The sequence below is a fragment of the Salmo salar genome, chromosome 24 (genome assembly GCF_965601325.2).
Source record: "Salmo salar chromosome 24, fSalSal1, whole genome shotgun sequence".
NCBI classification, from domain to species: Eukaryota; Metazoa; Chordata; class Actinopteri; order Salmoniformes; family Salmonidae; genus Salmo; species Salmo salar.
The window spans coordinates 15,214,838-15,235,697 of record NC_138314.1 but is presented as its reverse complement, the minus strand read 5'-3'; the positions used below and the strand labels follow the sequence as shown (position 1 = coordinate 15,235,697).

At 41.3% G+C, this 20,860-nt stretch overlaps 1 protein-coding gene across 3 annotated transcripts in view; it reads right to left on the bottom strand.

Annotated features, from left to right (window-relative positions):
• The window catches only part of LOC106585070 (solute carrier family 23 member 2), a 64,869-nt gene that overhangs the window by 25,517 nt on the left and 18,492 nt on the right, over positions 1-20,860 (bottom strand). The window contains exon 2 of one of the 3 annotated variants that reach the window (XM_045706862.2): positions 818-927. The exons of the other annotated variants lie outside the window; for them this stretch is intronic. Within the exon in view, the coding sequence (XP_045562818.1) occupies positions 818-866 (49 nt within the window). The 5' untranslated portion in view covers positions 867-927. The remainder of the gene's footprint in view (positions 1-817; positions 928-20,860) is intronic. 3 annotated transcript variants of the gene reach the window in all.

Here is a 20,860-nt window from a genome sequence, read left to right as displayed (position 1 = left end):
AGTACATGCTGTCGATTACAAACAGAGAAGGGGGTAGGGGACGAGGGAGGAGAGCATGAGAAGGATAAAGACGGCATTGAGGAGGGGCAGATGGGGTCAAAAGTAAATCAGAGTAGACAGGGAAAATGAGGAGGAGAGCGAGGGATAGACAAATGAGGAGAGAAAGAAGGTAGAGGGAGATAAAGGGATAAAAGGTCGGAGATGGGAAGGAGGAGAAGGAAGCGTGAGGGGGAGGAGAGAGAAGGAGAGCAGGATAGAAGCAGGGAGGTACGTTTGTTAGTCAGGAGGTGGTGTTATTTCTGGCGTCATGTCAACTCCACTCACCCCTCATGTCATCTTTCACTGTCTCACCCTCACCCACTGTCTCACCCCTATGAGGCACAAGGCCTTCTTGTTAGACCAATACCTTCCCTCAACACCCTCACCCCATCCCTCTGCTTTAAAAATGACAGACTAAGCCTACTCTCCAGTCTCCAGAGAAAGCTTTTTAGTCCAGGAGTAGGCTTAATCTAGTTCTGGGAAACTAGCCCTGAGCTTTCTTCTGTCCTTAGCCTTTCCTCACCCTTATTCTACCTCCTCTGCACCAACCATCTTCTCCCATCCTCCATTCTTCTACCTCCCCCTTCCCTCTTGTGTCTGCCAGCAGTGTTGACTGCGCCCCTCTTCTCCCCCCCTTGCCTTCTCATCCAGCTTCAGGTTTTGGGTTGGTCAATGTGTGAAGTACCTAGTTGACATCACGCCCCCCCCCCCCCCCCCTTTCTAAGCCCCTCACCCCTTGCTTCCCCCAGTTAATGTTTAATGTTGGCAAGTAAAGTACCTAGTTGACACATCCCATCGCTCCTGTCGAGCTGGGCAGCGGGGTGCATCTGTGTGGGAGGGCTGAAAGAGGGGGGAAAAGCGATAGAGAGGGGGAGGGGGAGATAGAGGCTGAGAGAGACAGAGGAGAGAGGTGGGGGGTGGACAGGTGAGGGGTAAGGGAGGGGGTGAGATAGCAGTTAATATGACAGCCAACATTCATTAACCGTTCATCAGTCAGGTAATTAATGAGATTGATTAATTGATCCTCTCTCTCCACACACACACACACACACACACACACACACGAGCTTGTTACAAAGCCATTGGCCTATCACACACACACCTTTTCGTGACATGTAAGTAATAATAAAACACATGAGTTGGTGCCCTAACAGGCTGCCCTACAGTGGCAGTCTGTCCCATAGTAGACTACATTGGTGTGTGTGTGTGGTCTGTCCCATAGGCTACAGTGGTGTGTGTGTGTGTGTGTGTGTGTGTGTGTGTGTGTGTGTGTGTGTATGGTCTGTCCCATAGTAGACTACAGTGGTGTGTGTGTGTGGTCTGTCCCATAGGCTACAGTGGTGTGTGTGTGTGTATGGTCTGTCCCATAGTAGACTACATTGGTGTGTGTGTGTGGTCTGTCCCATAGGCTACAGTGGTGTGTGTGTGTGTGTGTGTGTATGGTCTGTCCCATAGTAGACTAAAGTGGTGTGTGTGTGCGTGGTCTGTCCCATAGGCTACAGTGTTATGTGTGACAGGGACTACCACAGCTCTGTTTCTCCAGGCTCAATTCGTTCTGATGAGCCCAGTTTTAACATGAGGAGGCACTAGCATGCGAGCCTGAGCAGAGCGAGAGAGAGACAGAGACGACTTTGTGTCTGTGCGGCTGACTGACTTGCACACCATTACTAAACCCGGGGCATGGAAACCACGGAAACCATGAAAGTCAACAACATCAAAGGGCTCATCACATGTGTCAGAGAGAGTCCACCATGAGACAGAGAGAAACCGAGAGTTACAGAGAGATCCATGGAGCTGATGTCTTAGTGTTGACAACAATCCATCACCCTCTCTTCAAACCCTGGATTATGAAGGGTACACATTAAAGGTCGACCGATTACGATTTTTCAACGCCGATACCGATTATTGGCGGACCAAAAAAGCCGATACCGATTAAAAATCGGCCGATTTTTTTATTATTATTTATTTATTTGTAATAATGACACTTACAACAATACTGAATGAACAGTTATTTTTACTTAATATAATACATCAATAAAATCTATTTAGCCTCAAATAAATAATGAAACATGTTCAATTTGGTTTAAGTAATGCAAAAACAGTGTTGGAGAAGAAAGTAAAAGTGCAATATGTGCCATGTAAAAAAGCTAACGTTTAAGTTCCTTGCTCAGAACATGAGAACATATGAAAGCTGGTGGTTCCTTTTAACATGAGTCTTCAATATTCCCAGGTAAGAAGTTTTAGGTTGAAGTTATTCTAGGAATTATAGGACTATTTCTCTCTATACGATTTGTATTTCATATACCTTTGACTATTGGATGTTCTTATAGGCACTTTAGTATTGCCAGTGTAACAGTATAGCTTCCGTCCCTCTCCTCGCTCCTACCTGGGCTCAAACCAGGAACACATCGACAACAGCCACCCTCGAAGCAGCGTAACCCATGTAGAGCAAGGGAAACAACTACTCCAAGTCTCAGAGCGAGTGACGTTTGAAACACTATTAGCGCGCACCCGGCTAACTAGCTAGCCATTTCACATCGGTTACACCAGCCTCATCTTGGGAGTTGACAGGCTTGAAGTCATAAACAGCGCAATGCTTGAAGCACAGCGAAGAGCTGCTGGCAAAACGAAAGTGCCGTTTTGAATGAATGCTTACAAGCGTGCTGGTGCCTACCACCGCTCAGTCAGACTGCTCTATCAAATCAAAGACTTGATTATAACATAATAACACTCAGAAATACGAGCCGTAGGTCATTAATATGGTCGAATCCGGAAACTATCACGTTTATTCTTTCAGTGAAATACGGAACCGTTCCGTATTTTATCTAATGGGTGGCATCCCTAAATCTAAATATTCCTGTTACATTGAACAACGTTCAATGTTATGTCATAATTACATAAAATTCTGGCAAATTAGTTCGCAATGAGCCAGGCAGCCCAAACTGTTGCATATACCCTGACTCTGCGTGCAATGAACGGAAGAGAAGTGACACAATGTCACCTGGTTAATATTGCCTGCTAACCTGGATTTCTTTTAGCTAAATATGCAGGTTTAAAAATATATACTTCTGTGTATTGATTTTAATAAAGGCATCGTACAACAATTGTGCTTTTTTCGCAAATGCGCTTTTGTTAAATCATCCCGTTTGGCGAAGCTGGCTGTCTTTGTTAGGAAGATATAGTATTCACAGTTCGCAATGAGCCAGGCGGCCCAAACTGCTGCATATAGCCTGACTCTGTTGCAGAGGTGACACATTTTCCCTAGTTAAAATAAATTCATGTTAGCAGGCAATATTAACTAAATATGCAGGTTTAAAAATATATACTTGTGTATTGATTTTAAGAAAGACATTGATGTTTATGGTTAGGTACAAGTTGGAGCAACGAGAGTCCTTTTTCGCGAAAGCGCACCGATTATATGCAACGCAGGACAGGCTAGATAAACCAGTAATATCATCAACCATGTGTAGTTAACTAGTGATTATGATTGATTGATTGATTGTTTTTTATAAGATAAGTTTAATGCTAGCTAGCAACTTACCTTAGCTTGTTACTGCATTCGCGTAACAGGCAGGCTCCTCGTGGAGTGCAATGTAAAGCAGGTGGTTAGAGCGTTGGACTAGTTAACCGTAAGGTTGCAAGATTGAATCCCCAAGCTGACAAGGTAAAAATCTGTCGTTCTGCCCCTGAACAAGGCAGTTAACCCACCGCTCCTAGGCCGTCATTGAAAATAAGAATGTGTTCTTAACTGACTTGCCTGGTTAAAAAATATTTATAAAAAAGAAAAATAAATATTTTATTAACTAAAATAAAAAATATATATTGGCAAATCGGTGGCCACAAATACCGATTGTTATGAAAACTTGAATCGGCCCTAATTAAATCGGCCCTAATTAATCGGCCATTCCGATTAATTGGTCGACCTCTAGTACACATTTCAGTGTGGGTGTGTGCGTTTTCAGTCAGTTATGACTCCTTGCAGTTCAAATCTGTTCAAATCTTGCAGTTGAAATCAAAATCAAATTTTATTTGTCACATCCCCTGAACACAACAGGTGTTACCGTGAAATGCTTACTTACAAGCCCTTAACCAACAATGCAGTTCAAGAAATAGAAGTGAAATTTACAAGAATACGAAATCAGAACTTTACAGAAGCACCTAGACTAACCTCATGTTCAATCTGTTTATTGTCCACCCAGAAGGAGATAGTCCTATAACAACAATTATAAACTGGGTGGTTCGAGCCCTGAATGCTGATTGGCTGACAGCCGTGGTATATCAGACCATATACCACAGGTATGACAAAATATGTATTTTTACTGCTCTAATTACGTTGGCACCTCGGGGGGTTTGTGGTATATGGCCAGTATACCACGACTAAGGGCTGTATCCAGGCACAATGATTTGTTGTGCATAAGAACAGCCCTTAGCCGTGGTATATTGGCCATATACCACACCCCCCTAGTGCCTTATTGCTTAAACAGACAACTTCTTTATCTGAAGCACATACACTGTGGACTAGAATGTGTGGGGAGACAGGGTAGGTAAAAAGAGAAACAGAGAGCATGAGAGAGACAGAAATAGAAAAAGACAGACAGAGAGAAAGGGGGAACAGAGAAAGAGGAGAAAGACACCTGCAACACTAACTTTAACCCTACCCAGTATACCCATGGTTGACAGTGCTGGCTACATCACCATGGTAACCTGAGCTCTGTTCCACTGTGATGTAAGATTCCACTTGAAGAGGAACACAATCCCTGCCCACAAGATGTGTGTGTGTGTGTGTGTGTGTGTGTGTGTGTGTGTGTGTGTGTGTGTGTGTGTGTGTGTGTGTGTGTGTGTGTGTGTGTGTGTGTATCCCAGTCTTACCAGATACTTGTCCACAGCTAAGCATGGCCAGGTCTTTGCAAGAACAATAAATTGTTATGCTTAGTCTAGCCAACAATCTACAACAAATGTCAGAGAGCTAAGCAACCTAGGCCTAGGGGCCTATTCATGATAGGCTTCCGCTGGTACTTTTCTATTCAGAAACCAAATAGATAACCTATGATCTTATCTGTATTTGATCTGCCCTTGAATAATTTCGTACTAGGGATGAGAAAGGGACATAACAGCAAAACGAAGTGCATTTTCACACACAGTTCTGAGCCAGGGGTTTCCAACATTTTCTAGCACAAGAGCTACTTAAAAAGAATGAAAGGTTGTGAGCTACTCATTTTTTAAAGCGTTCAAATAGGAACATTCTTCTCTTCTGTCAATATACCTGTGAAAATAATGGTTAGCAACCCGTATTTGGAATACTGGCCCCTCAAAATGATATTTGGTATTTTCCCCAAATTCGGTTTTCTCAGTTTTATTTTTCCTGGTTAGGGATTTTTTTTCTCTAATTTTTACTCTCAATGTTACAATTATTCATAGAGACACAACAAAAATGCATGTTCTGAGTCCATGTCAATTCTTAAATCACACCAGAAGACCATTTTTCAGGTCTGGGGATAAAAAACGAACAGTTTGGGATTTCTGTGTAGTTCCCCTTTAAATTGCGCAACTGGAAAGTGAGGAATGTGTTGGTCTAGCGATGTTTCTGCTGTTTGGCCTACTGCTGCAGCACATGTCATGGCACAGTTTGTTAAACGATGGCCACCAAATTGATACAAATAATCATAATATAGTTATGTCAGGTATGCCTACTTTTCTGTTAATATTTAATTGACAATGTTTTAGGAGAAAATCTTTCTCTACACACAAGACTTATCATTAGCATCGCTAACTAGCTACATACAGAGTGATAAACGCACGCACCAAACAGACAGACAGGGGCAATATTGCTGGAAATTAATTGCCAGTTATTGTGTTACGTTAATCCAATAGTGGCTAAAAACAGTTGGGATAATGTCAAATGTGGCTTTGATTGGATAGTAGCCAGAAGCTGTATATTTATGACAGTTTGCGATGAAAAAAATGCATGTACTTTCAGAATTGCTTGGCGAGCTATCTACCAGTTGGAGACCCCTGTTTTGAGCCATTGTTTGAATCAGAGTTCGATTTTGTTACATTGTTTTTTTTTTGTTTTTTTTTGGTCCGGTTGGTTTTACATTGCAAAATGTCAAACAAACAAAAATGCCCAAACAAAACCGTGTTCATGCAAGTAATTATTTTTTTTTTTAGAAAAATGCCCACATTATAATCCATCTATCTATTTTGTGTATCACTAACTTCATATTACTTTCGCTTGGGTCTTCCAACAACATGCGGGAGGAACTGCGCTCTTACTGCGACATGACTACGCTATAATCACGGGTATAGCCCCAGCCCAGTCTCCCTTAATCTGCATCAGATTTGATCATAAATGCGCTGCTTGCTACTCACAGAATGCTTCATAGATATGAAATGATGGTACAGGTCAGAGGCCACAGAACTATGCTGGGGTGTGTGTGTTGTTGGTGTGTGGCGGGGGAGGGTGGGGTTGCTGTTGAGATGACAGCTTTGGACCAACTCTTCTTTGTTGAAAATTCGAACAAAAGTAGCTGTAGAGAAGAGTGACAGAGTGGCATTGTGAAGTTTCCCTCCTTAGAGGGGATAAGAGCTACTGGCTGTAAATCTCTCTGGTCCTGAGGATGAAAGAATGCCAACACCCCAGGAAGGTCTATTAAACCATGTTAATGCTCCACCGCTATACAACCCATCACAAAGAGCTTAAATACTAATCAAACATGGTTATGTTTAAACCATCTATACAGTACACCTACAACACAAAAAGGCTTAAATATTAAAGGAAGGGTGTGTGTGTGTGTGTGTGTGTGTGTGTGTGTGTATATATATATATATTGCAACTATGCAGCTTATCTGTTTCCTCTCCATCTCTCTTCCATCACTCCTGCATCTCTATCTCCTCTCACTTGGACAACAATAAAGGTCAAGAGAGCATTGGCCTGGAAAGGTCAGAGGCCACGGAACTATCCTGGGGTGTGTGTGTTGGTGTGTGGCTGGGGAGAGGGGATCGCTGTTGAGATGACAGCTTTGGACCAGGGTTTGTGTGATGGTGGATTGTCATGGGATGTGGTGGTGCAGATTGGATGGGGGCCGTCCTCTCCCCCAGCAATAAGAGACAGACAGACGCACGCACACAAACACACACTTCAAGTCCTCTTCCTACAGTTCTCTGTGCAAAAAGAATCAGAAGACAAAGCCACTTGCTCCAGAAAAGCATGGGCACTCTTCTCTTTAATAATAATAATAAGTAACAGTCACTAGTTTTAGCTGTTTGAATTAGAGGTTGGCCAATTAATTAGGGCCGACTTCAAGGTTTCATAACAATCGGTAATCGGCCTTTTTGGACGCCGATTACATTGCAATCCACGAGGAGACTGCGTGGCAGACTGACCACCTGTTACGCGAGTGCAGCATAAAAAGGACCTTGCGGCTGCAAGGAGCCAAGGTAAGTTGCTAGCTAGCATTAATCTTGTAAAAAAAAAATATAAAAAAATATCAATCTTCACATAATCACTAGTTAACTACACATGGTTGATGATATTACTAGGTTAACTAGCTTGTTCTGCGTTGCATATAATCAGTGCGGGGCCTGTTAAATTTATCATCGAATCACAGCCTACTTTAACTTCGCCAAACGGGTGATGATTTAACAAAAGCGCATTCGCGAAAAAAAACACAATCGTTGCACAAATGTACCTAACCATAAACATCAATGCCTTTCTTAAAATCAATACACAAGTATATTTTTTAAAACCTGCATATGTAGTTAAAATAAATTAATGTTAGCAGGCAATATTAACTAGGGAAATTGTGTCACTGTCACGACTTCCGCCGAAGTCGGCTCCTCTCTTTGTTCGGGCGGCGTTCGGTGATCGACGTCACCGGCTTTCTAGCCATCGCTACTCCATTTCTCATATGTCCATTTGTTTTGTCTTGTTCCATACACACCTGGTTTTCATTCCCCAATCAATCTACATGTATTTAGTCCTCTGTTCCCCTCCATGTCTTTGTGTGTAATTGTTATGTGGATATTGTCAGGCGCTATACTTTAGTTATATTCTGTGTTTTTGGCACGTGTATGTTTTTATGTGCTGTCGTTTTTGGACCGGAATTAAAGTGGGCCTGTTTACTTCACTCTGATCTCCTGCACCTGACTTCGCCTGCGTACACACCCCTAACAGTCACTTCTCTTGCGTTCAGTGCAAGCAGAGTCAGGGTATATGCAGCAGTTTGGGCAGCCTGGCTCGTTGCGAACTGTGTGAAGACAATTTCTTCCTAACAAAGACCGTAATTCATTTGCCAGAATTTTACATAATTATGACATAACATTGAAGGTTGTGCAATGTAACAGCAATATTTAGACTTAGGGTTGCCACCCGTTCGATAAAATACGGAACGGTTCCGTATTTCACTGAAAGAATAAACGTTTTGTTTTCGAAATGATAGTTTCTGGATTTGACCATATTAATGAGCAAAAGCTCGTATTTCTGTGTGTTTATTATAATTAAGTATATGATTTGATATTTGATAGAGCCGTCCGACTGAGCGGTGGTAGGCAGCAGCAGGCTCGTAAGCATTCATTCAAACAGCGCTTTACTGCGTTTGCCAGCAGCTCTTAGCAATGCTTGAAGCACAGCGCTTTTTATGACTTCAAGCCTATCAACTCCTGAGATTAGGCTGGCAATACTAAAGTGCCTATAAGAACATCCAATAGTCAAAGGTATATGAAATACAAATGGTATAGAGAGAAATAGTCCTATAATTCCTATAACAACTACAACCTAAAACTTCTTAACTGGGAATATTGAAGACTCATGTTAAAAGGAACCACCAGGTTTCATATGTTCTCATGTTCTGAGCAAGGAACTTAAACGTTAGCTTTTTTACATGGCACATGTCGCACTTTTACTTTCTTCTCCAACACTGTGTTTTTGCATTATTTAAACCAAATTGAACACGTTTCATTATTTGAGACTAAATTGATTTTCTTTATGTATTATATTAAGTTAAAATAAAGTGTTCATTGTTCATTCAGTATTGTTGTAATTGTCATTATTACAAATATTTATATTAAAAAAAATAAAAAAAAGATCGGCCGATTAATCGGGACCTGCTTTTTTTGGTCCTCCAATAATCGGTATTGGTGTTGAAAAATCACAAATTGGTTAAACTCTAGTTTGAATTGAACAAGAGTCAAGACTACAGCACTTATTTTATGTACTGTTGGTGGAGACAGATCTGTTAAAAACACTAAATACTCTTAACCTTTGAGATACAGAATAAGAGGCAACACGGCCAACTCTTCTTTGTTAAAAATTCTAACAAAAGTAGCTGAAGACAAGAGTGACAGAGTGGCATTGTGACGTTTCCCTCGGAGGGGATAAGAGCTATTGGCTGTAAATCTCTCTAGTCCTTTTCATTACAGCAGCTGTGGCTGGTGTTGCTGTTGCAATTCATTAGTTGACTCTGTGGGGGTGCAATATTTAACCACAATAGACCCCGACTGTCACTGACTGAGTTTGAGGATGAAAGAATGCCGACACCCCAGGAAGGTCTATTAAACCATGTTAATGCTCCACCGCTAAACAGCCCATCACAAAGAGCTTAAATACTAATCAAACATGGTTATGTTTAAACCATCTATACAGTACACCTACAACACAAAAGGGCTTAAATACTAAAGAAAGACAGAAGGCAGAAGGGTGTGTGTGTGTGTGTGTGTACTGCAACTATGCAGCTTTACAGCTTATCCGTTTCTTCTCCATCGCTCTTCCATCACTCCTGCATCTCTATCTCCTCTCACTCGGACAACAATAAAAGGTCAAGAGAGCATTGGCCTGGAAAAGTCAGAGGCCACGGAACTATGCTGGGGTGTGTGTGTTGGTGTGTGGCGGGGGAGGTTGGAGTCGCTGTTGAGATGACGGCTATACCATCTTTACAGTACACCTACAACAAAAAAAGGGCTTAAATACTAATGAAAGACAGCAGGCAGAAAGGGTGTGTGTAGTGTATTGCAACAGAGCAGCCATCTATGGAATCCAAGCCTATATTGTACAGTACACACACACACTAAGCACCGCTCACTCCAAACACTAACACAGTGGAGCTGACTAAACAGTATATTCACATGGTTCTATCAATGTAAAGAATCCAAACCTGGATATGAATTCCCCCTGTGTAAATTGGTGTAAATATACAGTTGAAGTCAGAAGTTAACATACACTTTAGCCAAATACATTTAAACTCAGTTTTTCACAATTCCTGACATTTAATCATAGTAAAAATTCCCAGACTTAGGTCAGTTAGGATCACCACTTTATTTTAAGAATGTAAAATGTCAGAATAATAGTAGAGAATGATTAATTTCAACTTGTATTTATTTCATCACATTCCCAGTGGGTCAGAAGTTTACATACACTCAATTAGTATTTGGTAGCATTGCCTTTAAATTGTTTAACTTGGGTCAAACTTTTCAGGTAGTCTTCCACAAGCTTCCCACAATAAGTTGGAGGAATTTTGGCCCATTCCTCCTGACAGAGCTGGTGTAACTGAGTCAGGTTTGTAGGCCTCCTTGCTCACTCACGCTTTTTCAGTTCTGACCACACATTTTTTAAAGGATTGAAGTCAGGGCTTTGTGATGGCCACTCCAATACCTTGACATTGTTGTCCTTAAGCCATTTTGCCACAACTTTGGAAGTATGCTTGGGGTCATTGTCCATTTGGAAGACCCATTTGTGACCAAGCTTTAACTTCCTGAGTGATGTCTTGAGATGTTGCTTCAATACATCCACATAATTCTCCTCCCTCATGATGCCAACTATTTTGTGAAGTGCACCAGTCCCTCCTGCAGCAAAGCACCCCCACGATATAGGACTCGTTTTACTCTGGATATAGATACTTTTGTACGGGTTTCCTCCAGCATCTTCACAAGGTCCTTTACTGTTGTTCTGGGATTGATTTGCACTTTTCGCACCAAAGTACGTTCATCTCTAGGAAACAGAACGCGTCTCCTTCCTGAGCAGTATGACGGCTGCCTGGTCCCATGGTGTTTATACTTGCATACTATTGTTTGTACAGATGAACTTGGTACCTCCAGGCGTTTGGAAATTGCTCCCAAGGATCAACCAGTCTTGTAGAGGTCTACAATATTTTTTCTGAGGTTTTGCCTGATTTCTTTTGATTTTCCCATGATGTCAAGCAAAGAGGCACTGCGTTTGAAGGTAGGCCTTGAAATACATCCACAGGTACACATCCAATTGACTCAAATTATGTCAATTAGCCTAGCGGAAGCTTCTAATGCCATGACATCATTTTCTGGAATTTTCCAAGCTGTATAAAGGCACAGTCAACTTAGTGTATGTAAACTCTGACCCGCTGGAATTGTGATGCAGTGAATTATAAATCAAATAATCTGTCTGTAAACAATTGTTGGAAAAATTACTTGTGTCATGCACAAAGTAGATGTCCAAACCAACTTGCCAAAACTATAGTTTGTTAACAAGAAATGTATGGAGTGGTTGAAAAACGAGTTTTAATGACTCCAACCTAAGTGTATCTAAACTTCCGATTTCAACTGTAGTTAAATGTATTATATTCTACTGTATGGCCCTGGATATTACAGAGCAAGGTTATTATAGTAAATGAAAACTGAAACGAAAACAATTTAGTAAACGAAAATACACAGATTAACATGTTTAAAAAAAAAACATATACTGAAACTATCATCTTGGACTCCAAAATGAACTAAACTAAAATAAAAACCATTATGAATTATGTTCAATTATTTTCAGCTTTATTCTCTGATGGGGTTTAAGCTTCTGAATCTGGCAGGTCACATTGAGATTAAATGTATAAAAGTCAAAAGGTAGACTCAGCAAGACGGTGATGCCACGAGCAGCACCAGAAATATTGGGCGTGATTGAGTGGTAAGGCTAAAGCAACTGACTGTAGAAGCAAGTTGAGGAGTGAAGTCGGGGAAGTGCATCTGCGACAGCTGAAAGTCAGACACTAAATGTGCTTTTCAAAACAAGGCTCAGATGTGTTGCCATTTTTATAAATGTCGAAATTAACATGCATCAAATCACACAATCACAAACTGAAGTCATAATACAATACTAAATGTTAACACATTGTATAATCAATTAGTAAGAGAGAGCCTCAAATATCACATTATTTGCTGGAAGTTTACATTCAAGTTTAAATAGACTTAAGTTGGAGTCACTAAAACTCGTTTTTCAACCACTCCACAAATTTCTTCTTAACAAACTATAGTTTTGGCAAGTCGGTTAGGACATCTACTTTGCATGACACAAGTCATTTTTCCAACAATTGTTAACAGACAGATTATTTCACTTCTAACTCACTGTATTACAATTCCAGTGGGTCAGAAGTTTACATACACTAAGTTGACTGTGCCTTTAAACAGATTGGAAAATTCCAGAAAATTATATCATGGCTTTAGAAGCTTCTGATAGGCAAATTGACATAATTTGAGTCAATTGGAGGTGTACGTGTGGATGTATTTCAAGGCCTACCTTCAAACTCAGTGCCTCTTTGCTTGGCATCATGGGAAAATCAAAAGAAATCTACCAAGACCTCAGAAAATAAATTGTAGACCTCCACAAGTATGGTTCATCCTTGGGAGCAATTTCCAAACGCCTGAAGGTACCACGTTCATCTGTACAAACAATAGTACACAAGTATAAACACCACGGGACCACGCAGCCGTCATACTGCTCAGGAAGGAGAAGCGTTCTGTCTCCTAGAGAATTAATGTACTTTGGTGCGAAAAGTGCACATCAATCCCAGAACAACAGCAAAGGACCTTGTGAAGATGCTGGAGGGAACAGGTACAAAAGTATCTATATCCACAGTAAAACAAGTCCTATATCCACATAGCCTGAAAGGCCAATCAGCAAGGAAGAAGCCACTGCTCCAAAACCGCCATAAAAAAGCCAGACTACAGTTTGCAAGGCTACCTGAAACGTTTGACCCAAGTTAAACAATTTAAAGGCAACGCTACCAAATACTAATTGAGTGTATGTAAACTTCTGACCCACTGGGAATGTGATGAAAGAAATAAAAGCTGAAATTAATCGTTCTCTCTACTATTATTCTGACATTTCACATTCTTAAAATAAAGTGGTGATCCTAACTGACCTAAGACAGGGAATTTTTACTAGGATTAAATGTCAGGAATTGTGAAAAACTGAGTTTAAATGTATTTGGCTAAGGTGTATGTAAACTTCTGACTTCAACTGTATGTGCAAAGTTTGTTTTGATTTAGAATGGACCATTATCATGCACCTGTCTCAAAACAGGAGCAGCGGGGGGAAAAAATACATGTCATCTATGCACTTAAATAGCAAATGGAGGACGCTTTTCCGTTGGTTCATTTTCATGCCAGCCAGATAGGCTTACTCCTGTTGTAACAGGAGAAGCAATGTGCTTAATATTAGGAAATTTGAGAAATAAATAAATAAATAAATATAGTAGGCCTAGCCTATAGAAAGCTGATGGGATCCTATTTGTAATAGAGGCCATCAAAACTCTTTTCTCACACAATTGCATAGCTTATAGAAATGTTAAGCAACATGAGCTCATGAAGTGTTTGATTAGATTTTCGATTACATTTGCACTGATTTCAGAGTGATTAGAGGGACAATAGAGTGCTGAGGACCAGGCTATTAGCAAGTTTGGTAGGCTACTAATGACTATCAGCAGCACTAGAGTTTGGAGAAGCATAATTATCGTGACTAACGGTCACGTGGAATTTGACTGCCGTCATGACTCGTGACCGCCGGTGTGGCGCAAATACTGTCACCGTAACAGCCCTATTTGTGACCGTTGTATTCTGTTTATAAAGGCTGCTGCTGAAGACCTAAGCATTGAAGCCTGCTTACTACCTGCCTGCGCCCCAGGCTGGAATGGAATGTTATTCAGAGAAATGGAACATGCACGTGAGCGCTTCAGTGATCGTACTCTGAGCCACAGAAGTTACACCTCCACACGGTGTCACTGTCTCCCTTTTCTTCATTTCCCTTGCTCTTCTCTCTCTCCCTCGCTCTGAGGTCCAGAGACACGTTGTGACCCAGCACAGCAGTGTAATCTTAGTCACATGTTACCTACGGCGGGCAAACACACCACCATCCGCGTTAGAGAGTTTGGTAAGACTGCGACCCATGTCCTGGGTGGTTCTTCCCTGACCAGGCAAGAACCGCCCAGGGAAAACACGCCCAAAACCTGCCCCCTCTTTCAGTTGGCTCCAGGATGCTTCTCTATCTATTGGCTTGGCTACATCCTCATTCTACAGGTCGCAGTAGCTGCTTACTTCCTCATTCTACGGGGTCGCAGTAGCAGCCAGTTTTTGAACTCCAAAGAAAAAGGTACACTACATGATCAAAAGTATGTCGACACCTGCTAGTTGAAAATCACATTCCAAAATCATGGGCATTAATATGGAGTTGGTCCCCCTTTTGCTGCTTTAACAGCCTCCACTCCTCTGGGAAGGATTTCCACTAGATGTTGGAACATTGCTGCAGGGACTAGCTTCCATTCAGCCACAAGAGCATTAGTGAGGTCAGGCACTGATGCTGGGCGATTAGGCCTGGCTCACAGTCGGCGTTCCAATTCATCCCAAAGGTGTTCGATGGGGATGAGGTCAGGGCTATGTGCAGGCCAGTCAAGTTCATCCACACCAATCTCGACAAACCATTTCTGTATGGACCTCGCTTTGTGCATGGAGCCATTGTCATGCTGAAACAGGAAAGGGCCTTTCCCAAACTGTTGCCACAAAGTTGGAAGTACAGAATCATCTAGAATGTAATTTTATGCTGTAGCGTTAACATTTCCTCTTACTGGAACTAAGGGGCCTCGTCCGAACCATGAAAAACTATCCCGACCATTATTCCTTCTCCAACAAACTTTACAGTTGGCACTATGCATTGGGGCAGGTAGCGTCTTCCTGGCATCCGCCAAACACAGATTTGTCCGTTGGACTGCCAGATGGTGAAGCGTGATTCATCACTCCAGAGAACGCATTTCCACTCCTCCAGAGTCCAATGGCGGCGAGCTTTACACCACTCCAGCCGACGCTTGGTATTGCGCATGGTATTTCTTAGGCTTGTTTGCGGCTGCTCGGCCACGGAAACCCATTTCATGAAGTTCCATACGAACAGTTCTTGTGTCGACGTTGCTTCCAGAGGCAGTTTGGAACTCTGTAGTGAGAGTGTTGCAACAGAGGACAGGTGATTTTTATGCGCTACACGCTTCAGCACTTGGTGTTCCTGTTCTGTGAGCTTGTGTGGCCTACCACTTCGCGGCTGAGCCGTTGTTGCTCCTAGACATTTCCACCTCACGATAACAGCACTTACAGTTGACCAGAGCAGCTCATAGCAAGGCAGAAATTTGACGAACTGACTTGTTGGAAAGGTGGCATCCTATGATGGTGCCACATTGAAAGTCACTGAGCTCTTCAGTACAGGCCATTCTACTGCCAATGTTTGTCTATGAAGATTGCATGGCTGTGTGCTCGATTTTATACACCTGTCAGCAATGGGTGTGGATGAAATAGCAGAATCCACTAATTTGAAGGGATGTCCACATACTTTTGTATATATAGTGTATGTACATGTGGTGCTATCGCTCCTGAATATAAACCCGTAAAGTCAATAAACCCCTGTAACTGTATACACAACCAACCATAAGTATGTTTGAAACGTGTGAAAACCTTTCTACTACTGTTAGTTTCCAAGTTGTACTGAGTGCTACAACAACTTTTTAGCTGATCTAGCTAACATTCGCTAACTAGCTTAGTCATGGGTACAGATGTAGCATAGCAATGTAAAGTTACTCCCCGTAATATAAATTAAGGAAAGGTCAATGCATAGCAGTTAAAATGATTGTTACTGGCCTCATTTAGGGATAGTGAGGAGTAACATTAGTTCCCCCATTTTAATCATAATTCTCACAAAGTCAATTTTCAGACATTCTCCCCACCCTTTTGATGAATTTGATCAAATTAGTGTTTTGCATGTTTTTGCTTTTTACTTGAAGTGATATATATTTTTGGGACTGTATCCCAAAAATGTCCTTTAAGTTATACGACTCAATCAACACTTACTTTTCAATACTCTGACAAAAATCGGTGAAAGAAGTAAGGTCATTGTGCAAATAGTGTGGGATAGACCATAAGGGCTCAAACATAGACCTTGTCATCAGGCTAAGAGAAGATGAAGACCCAAGCTACATAAGACAAGGTCTTTCAGCAGGTCTGGGGTGCATCAAGCAATTAAAATGTACTTTTGGTTGTTGACTGTTAGTGTATTAAACCATAGTTGTTCAACTCTATTTTTCAGCAATACCTGCTTATAGTGAATAATTGCATGAATTGATTGTAAAAGCACACACTTTGTATTACGCTAGCTACTTAATCCTTCACCTGAAAAATATTGCAAGATGGCGCCGACAGAGGGTCGCCTCGGTTCTAATCCTTAGGAAACTATGCAGTATTTCGTTTTTTTTATGTATTATTTCTTACATTGTTAGCCCAGAAAATCTTAAACGTTATTACATACAGCCGGGAAGAACTATTGGATATCAGAGCGACGTCAACATACCAGCACTACAACCAGGAATACAGCTTTCCCGAAGCGGATCCTTATTTCGAACCACCCAAGGCATTCGAACTGATTCCAGAGGCTGACCCAAAACAACGCCGTCACAGGAGAGGTAGACGAGCGGCCTTCTGGTCAGACTTCAGAGGCGCACACATCACCCACCGCTTCCCGAGTATTTTACTCGCTAATGTCCAGTCTCTAGATAACAAGGTAGACAACATTATGGCTAGGGTTGCTTTCCAGAGACATCCGGGATTGTAACATACTCTGTTTCACAGAAACATGGGGGACATGCTCTCTGGGGACATGCTGTCGGAGTCGGTACAGCCACCGGGATTCTTTGTGTGTCGTGCCGATAGGAATAAACATCTCTCAGGGAAGAAGGGCAGGTGTATATTTCATGATTAATGACTCATGGTGAAATTGTAACAACATACAGGAACTCAAGTCCTTCTGTTCACAGGACCTAGAGTTCCTCAAATCAAATGCGGTCAGTATTATCTCCCAAGAGAATTCTAGTTGGTTATTTTCACTGCGGTGTATATCCCCCCAAGCCGAGACCACGATGGCCCTCAAGGAACTTCACTGGACTCTATGCAAACTGGAAACCATATATCTGGAGGCTGCATTTATTGTAGCTGACGATTTTAACAAAGCAAATTTGAGAACAAGGCTACATAAATTCTATCAGCATATTGATTGCAGTATCTGGGCTGGCAAAACACTGGATCATTGCTACTCTAACTTCCGCGATGCATACAAGGCACTCCCCTAGCCTCCGTTCGGGAAAATACGACCACGTCTCCATTTTGCTTCTCCCATCCTATAGGCAAACTCAAACAGGATGTACCCGTCACAAGGACCATTCAATGCTGATCTGACCAATCGGAATCCATGCTTCAAGATTGTTTTGATCACGAGGACTGGGACATGTTTCGGGTAGCATCAGAGAATAATATAGATGTATACGCTGATTTAGTGAGAGTTTATAAGGAAGTGCATAGGAGATGTTGTTCCCACTGTGACTATTAAAACCTACCCTAACCAGAAACCTTGGAAAGATGGCAGCATTTGTGTAAATCTGAAAGTGCGAACCACCGCATTTAACCATGGAAAGATGACCGGGAATATGGCCAAATACAAACAGTGAAGTTATTCCCTCCGCAAGGCAATCAAACAAGCGAAACATCAGTATAGGGACAAAGTGGAGTCGCAATTCAACGGCACAGACACGATACGTACAGTTGAAGTCGGAAGTTTACATACACTTAGGTTGGAGCTATTAAAACTCGTTTTTCAACCACTACGCGCATTTCTTGTTAACAAACTATAGTTTTGGAAAGTTAGTTAGGCTATTGCTTTGTGCATGACACAAGTGTTTTCCAACAATTGTTTACAGACAGAATTTCACTTAATCACAATTCCAGTGGGTCAGAAGTTTACATACACTAAGTTGACTGTGCCTTTAAACAGCTTGGAAAATTCCAGAAAATTACTTCATAGCTTTAGAAGCTTTGGATTGACTCAAATTATGTCAATTAGCCTAATGGAGGTGTACCTGTGGATGTATTTCCAGGCCTACCTTCAAACTCATTTGCTTGACATCATGGGAAAATCAAAAGAAATCAGCCAAGACCTCAGAAAATAAATTGTAGACCTCCACAAGTCTGGTTGATCCTTGGGAGCAATTTCCAAATGCCTAAAAGGTACCACGTTCATCTGTACAAACAATAGTACGCAAGTATAAACACCATGGGACCAGGCAGCCGTCATACTGCTCAGGAAGGAGACACGTTCTGTCTCCTAGAGAATGAACGTACTTTGGTGCGAAAAGTGCAACTCAATCCCAGAACAACAGCAAAGGACCTTGTGAAAATGCTGGAGGAAACAGGTGACAAAAGTATCTATATCCACAGTAAAACAAGTCCTATATCCACATAACCTGAAAGTCCGCTCAGCAAGGAAGAAGCCACTGCTCCAAAACCGCCATACAAAAGCCAGACTACAGGTTTGCAACTGCACATGGGGACAAAGATCATACTTTTTGGAGAAATGTTCTTTGGTCTGATGAAACAAAAATAGAACTGTTTGGCCATAATGACCATCGTGTTAGTCAGATTTTGAAACGATTGGGCTGGACAGTTTGATGGAATCACCGGGAAGTTTTTTTTATTTATTTTTGGACCGACAAACTATATTAAGTGGTCCTCCGTAAAATATAATATTAATACCAAAAAATAGTGTTTATTTTTTGGGGGTGGGGAACGCATGTTTCCAAATAGTTTAGTTTAGCAGATAACCAGGTGTAAGGTATGTTTATGTTGCACAGTATATTAGTGAGTGAAACTGACACAGATGAATTCTGTGTCAGTTTGTTTCACATATAAATGGGTATACCCTGTTTCAGAGATCTGGACTCGAGTCACGTGACTTAAACTCGTGTAAAACTCACGTTGCAAATGTTGAGATTTGAGACCAAAAATTTAAACACTTGACAGTCGACTTGGACTAGAGCATCTATGACTCAGGACTTAACTTGGACTTGAGCTGTAACACCGCTGCTGAGCCGGCAGATGTGGAAAGGCAAGGGGGGGAAAAAAAATTGTGCACCGTCTTATATTTTCACCGCGTGTCGCTTTAAAATATGCACTCTCAGCATGGGTTTCTATTAATGTTAATTCTCAGCCAACCACAGACCTCTCAACCTCCAATGTAGTGGGCGGGGGGAAACAGTTGATTCTAATGAGAGATTTCACAATGTCAGTCAAACTGTAGCTGTACTATCAACACTAGCTATAAATCATAATTTGGGTGGCCTTTCTATTAGTAATGATGATTCAAACAACATTAATTTCCTTATCTGTGAACTTTATTACGTAGCCCTATGTACTGTAACAGAAAATATAACCTAAATTTAAAAAATTGCATTGAAATTGGTATAAAACACAACACTCGGAGCACTGGAATTCCATAAGTACTAGACTGGCCATGACAGTCAATCTGACTGTTGATATTTCAAATTGTGTAACTGCTAAATCAAAGCATTTAATAAGATAAATTAGGTCATAAGAAACCTCAGGACACCAAATGTAAATTGTAATTGTTAAGAAAATGTATTCATTGATCCAGAAGCGAATAGAGTGTAAATACTAAAATAAGTTGCCTGCCCAGCTGGCCCATTCAAACTACACCTAAACTGTACTGAAACAAATTTCACACATATAATAATATATGTGGCCTGAAAACAAGATTAAATTGACAATAGTCTGACGGGTAACAATATAAAAAAAATGGTCAAATTGAGAATGAATAGACTGATGACCAGCGCAGCTTGCACAGACAAAGAGAACGGAGCTTACAAAATAGCACTTCTTCAATAGAAGTCCACGCAGGCCAGACGTTTTGATTTCTATACCCTACTAGAAAGAATAGATTGTAAGGTTTCTAAATGAACCTATTTTTCCCAAACCTATTTTTCTACAAATTGAACAGATGGCCTTTTTGTGAAAAATATAACTGTTTCCTAGAATAACCGGAGGTCCACGAACGCGTTCCTCATGTGAATACTGGCGACAATCACCAATTGCTTTTTGGGAAAAATATCCTTTCTATACTGAATAAAAATAGAAACGCAACATGTAAAGTGTTGGTCCCATGTTTCATGAGCTGAAATAAAAGATCCCAGAAATGTTCCACATCCGGCTTCTTCACATGTGGGATCGTTTGAGACCAGCCATCCGAACAGCTGATGAAACTGAGGAGTATTTCTGTCTGTAATAAAGCCCGTTTGTGGGGAAAAACTCATTCCTGATTGGCTGGCCCTGGCTCCCCAGTGGGTGGGCCTATATCCTCCAAGGCCCACCCACAGCAGTGCCCCTGCCCAGTCATGTGAAATCCATAGATTAGGGTTGAATTTATTTATTTCAATCGACTGATTTCCTTATATGACCTGTAACTCAGTAAAATCTTTGAAATTGCTGCATGTTCCGTTTATATTTTGGTTCAGTATATTTTCTTCTGTTATATTCTTACTGTAAAATATGTGTTGACTGTGGCAGGGCAGCAGAATATAAGCCTGTGATGTCTGCTAAATGAACAAGCTGATTTCATTGGCATGGCACAGCCATATAGCCTCGGCTACTAAGCAAATTAAACTCAAAAACATGCTATTCTGTTCTTTTGAAATAAATTGTCTGGTATCATGTTTTTAC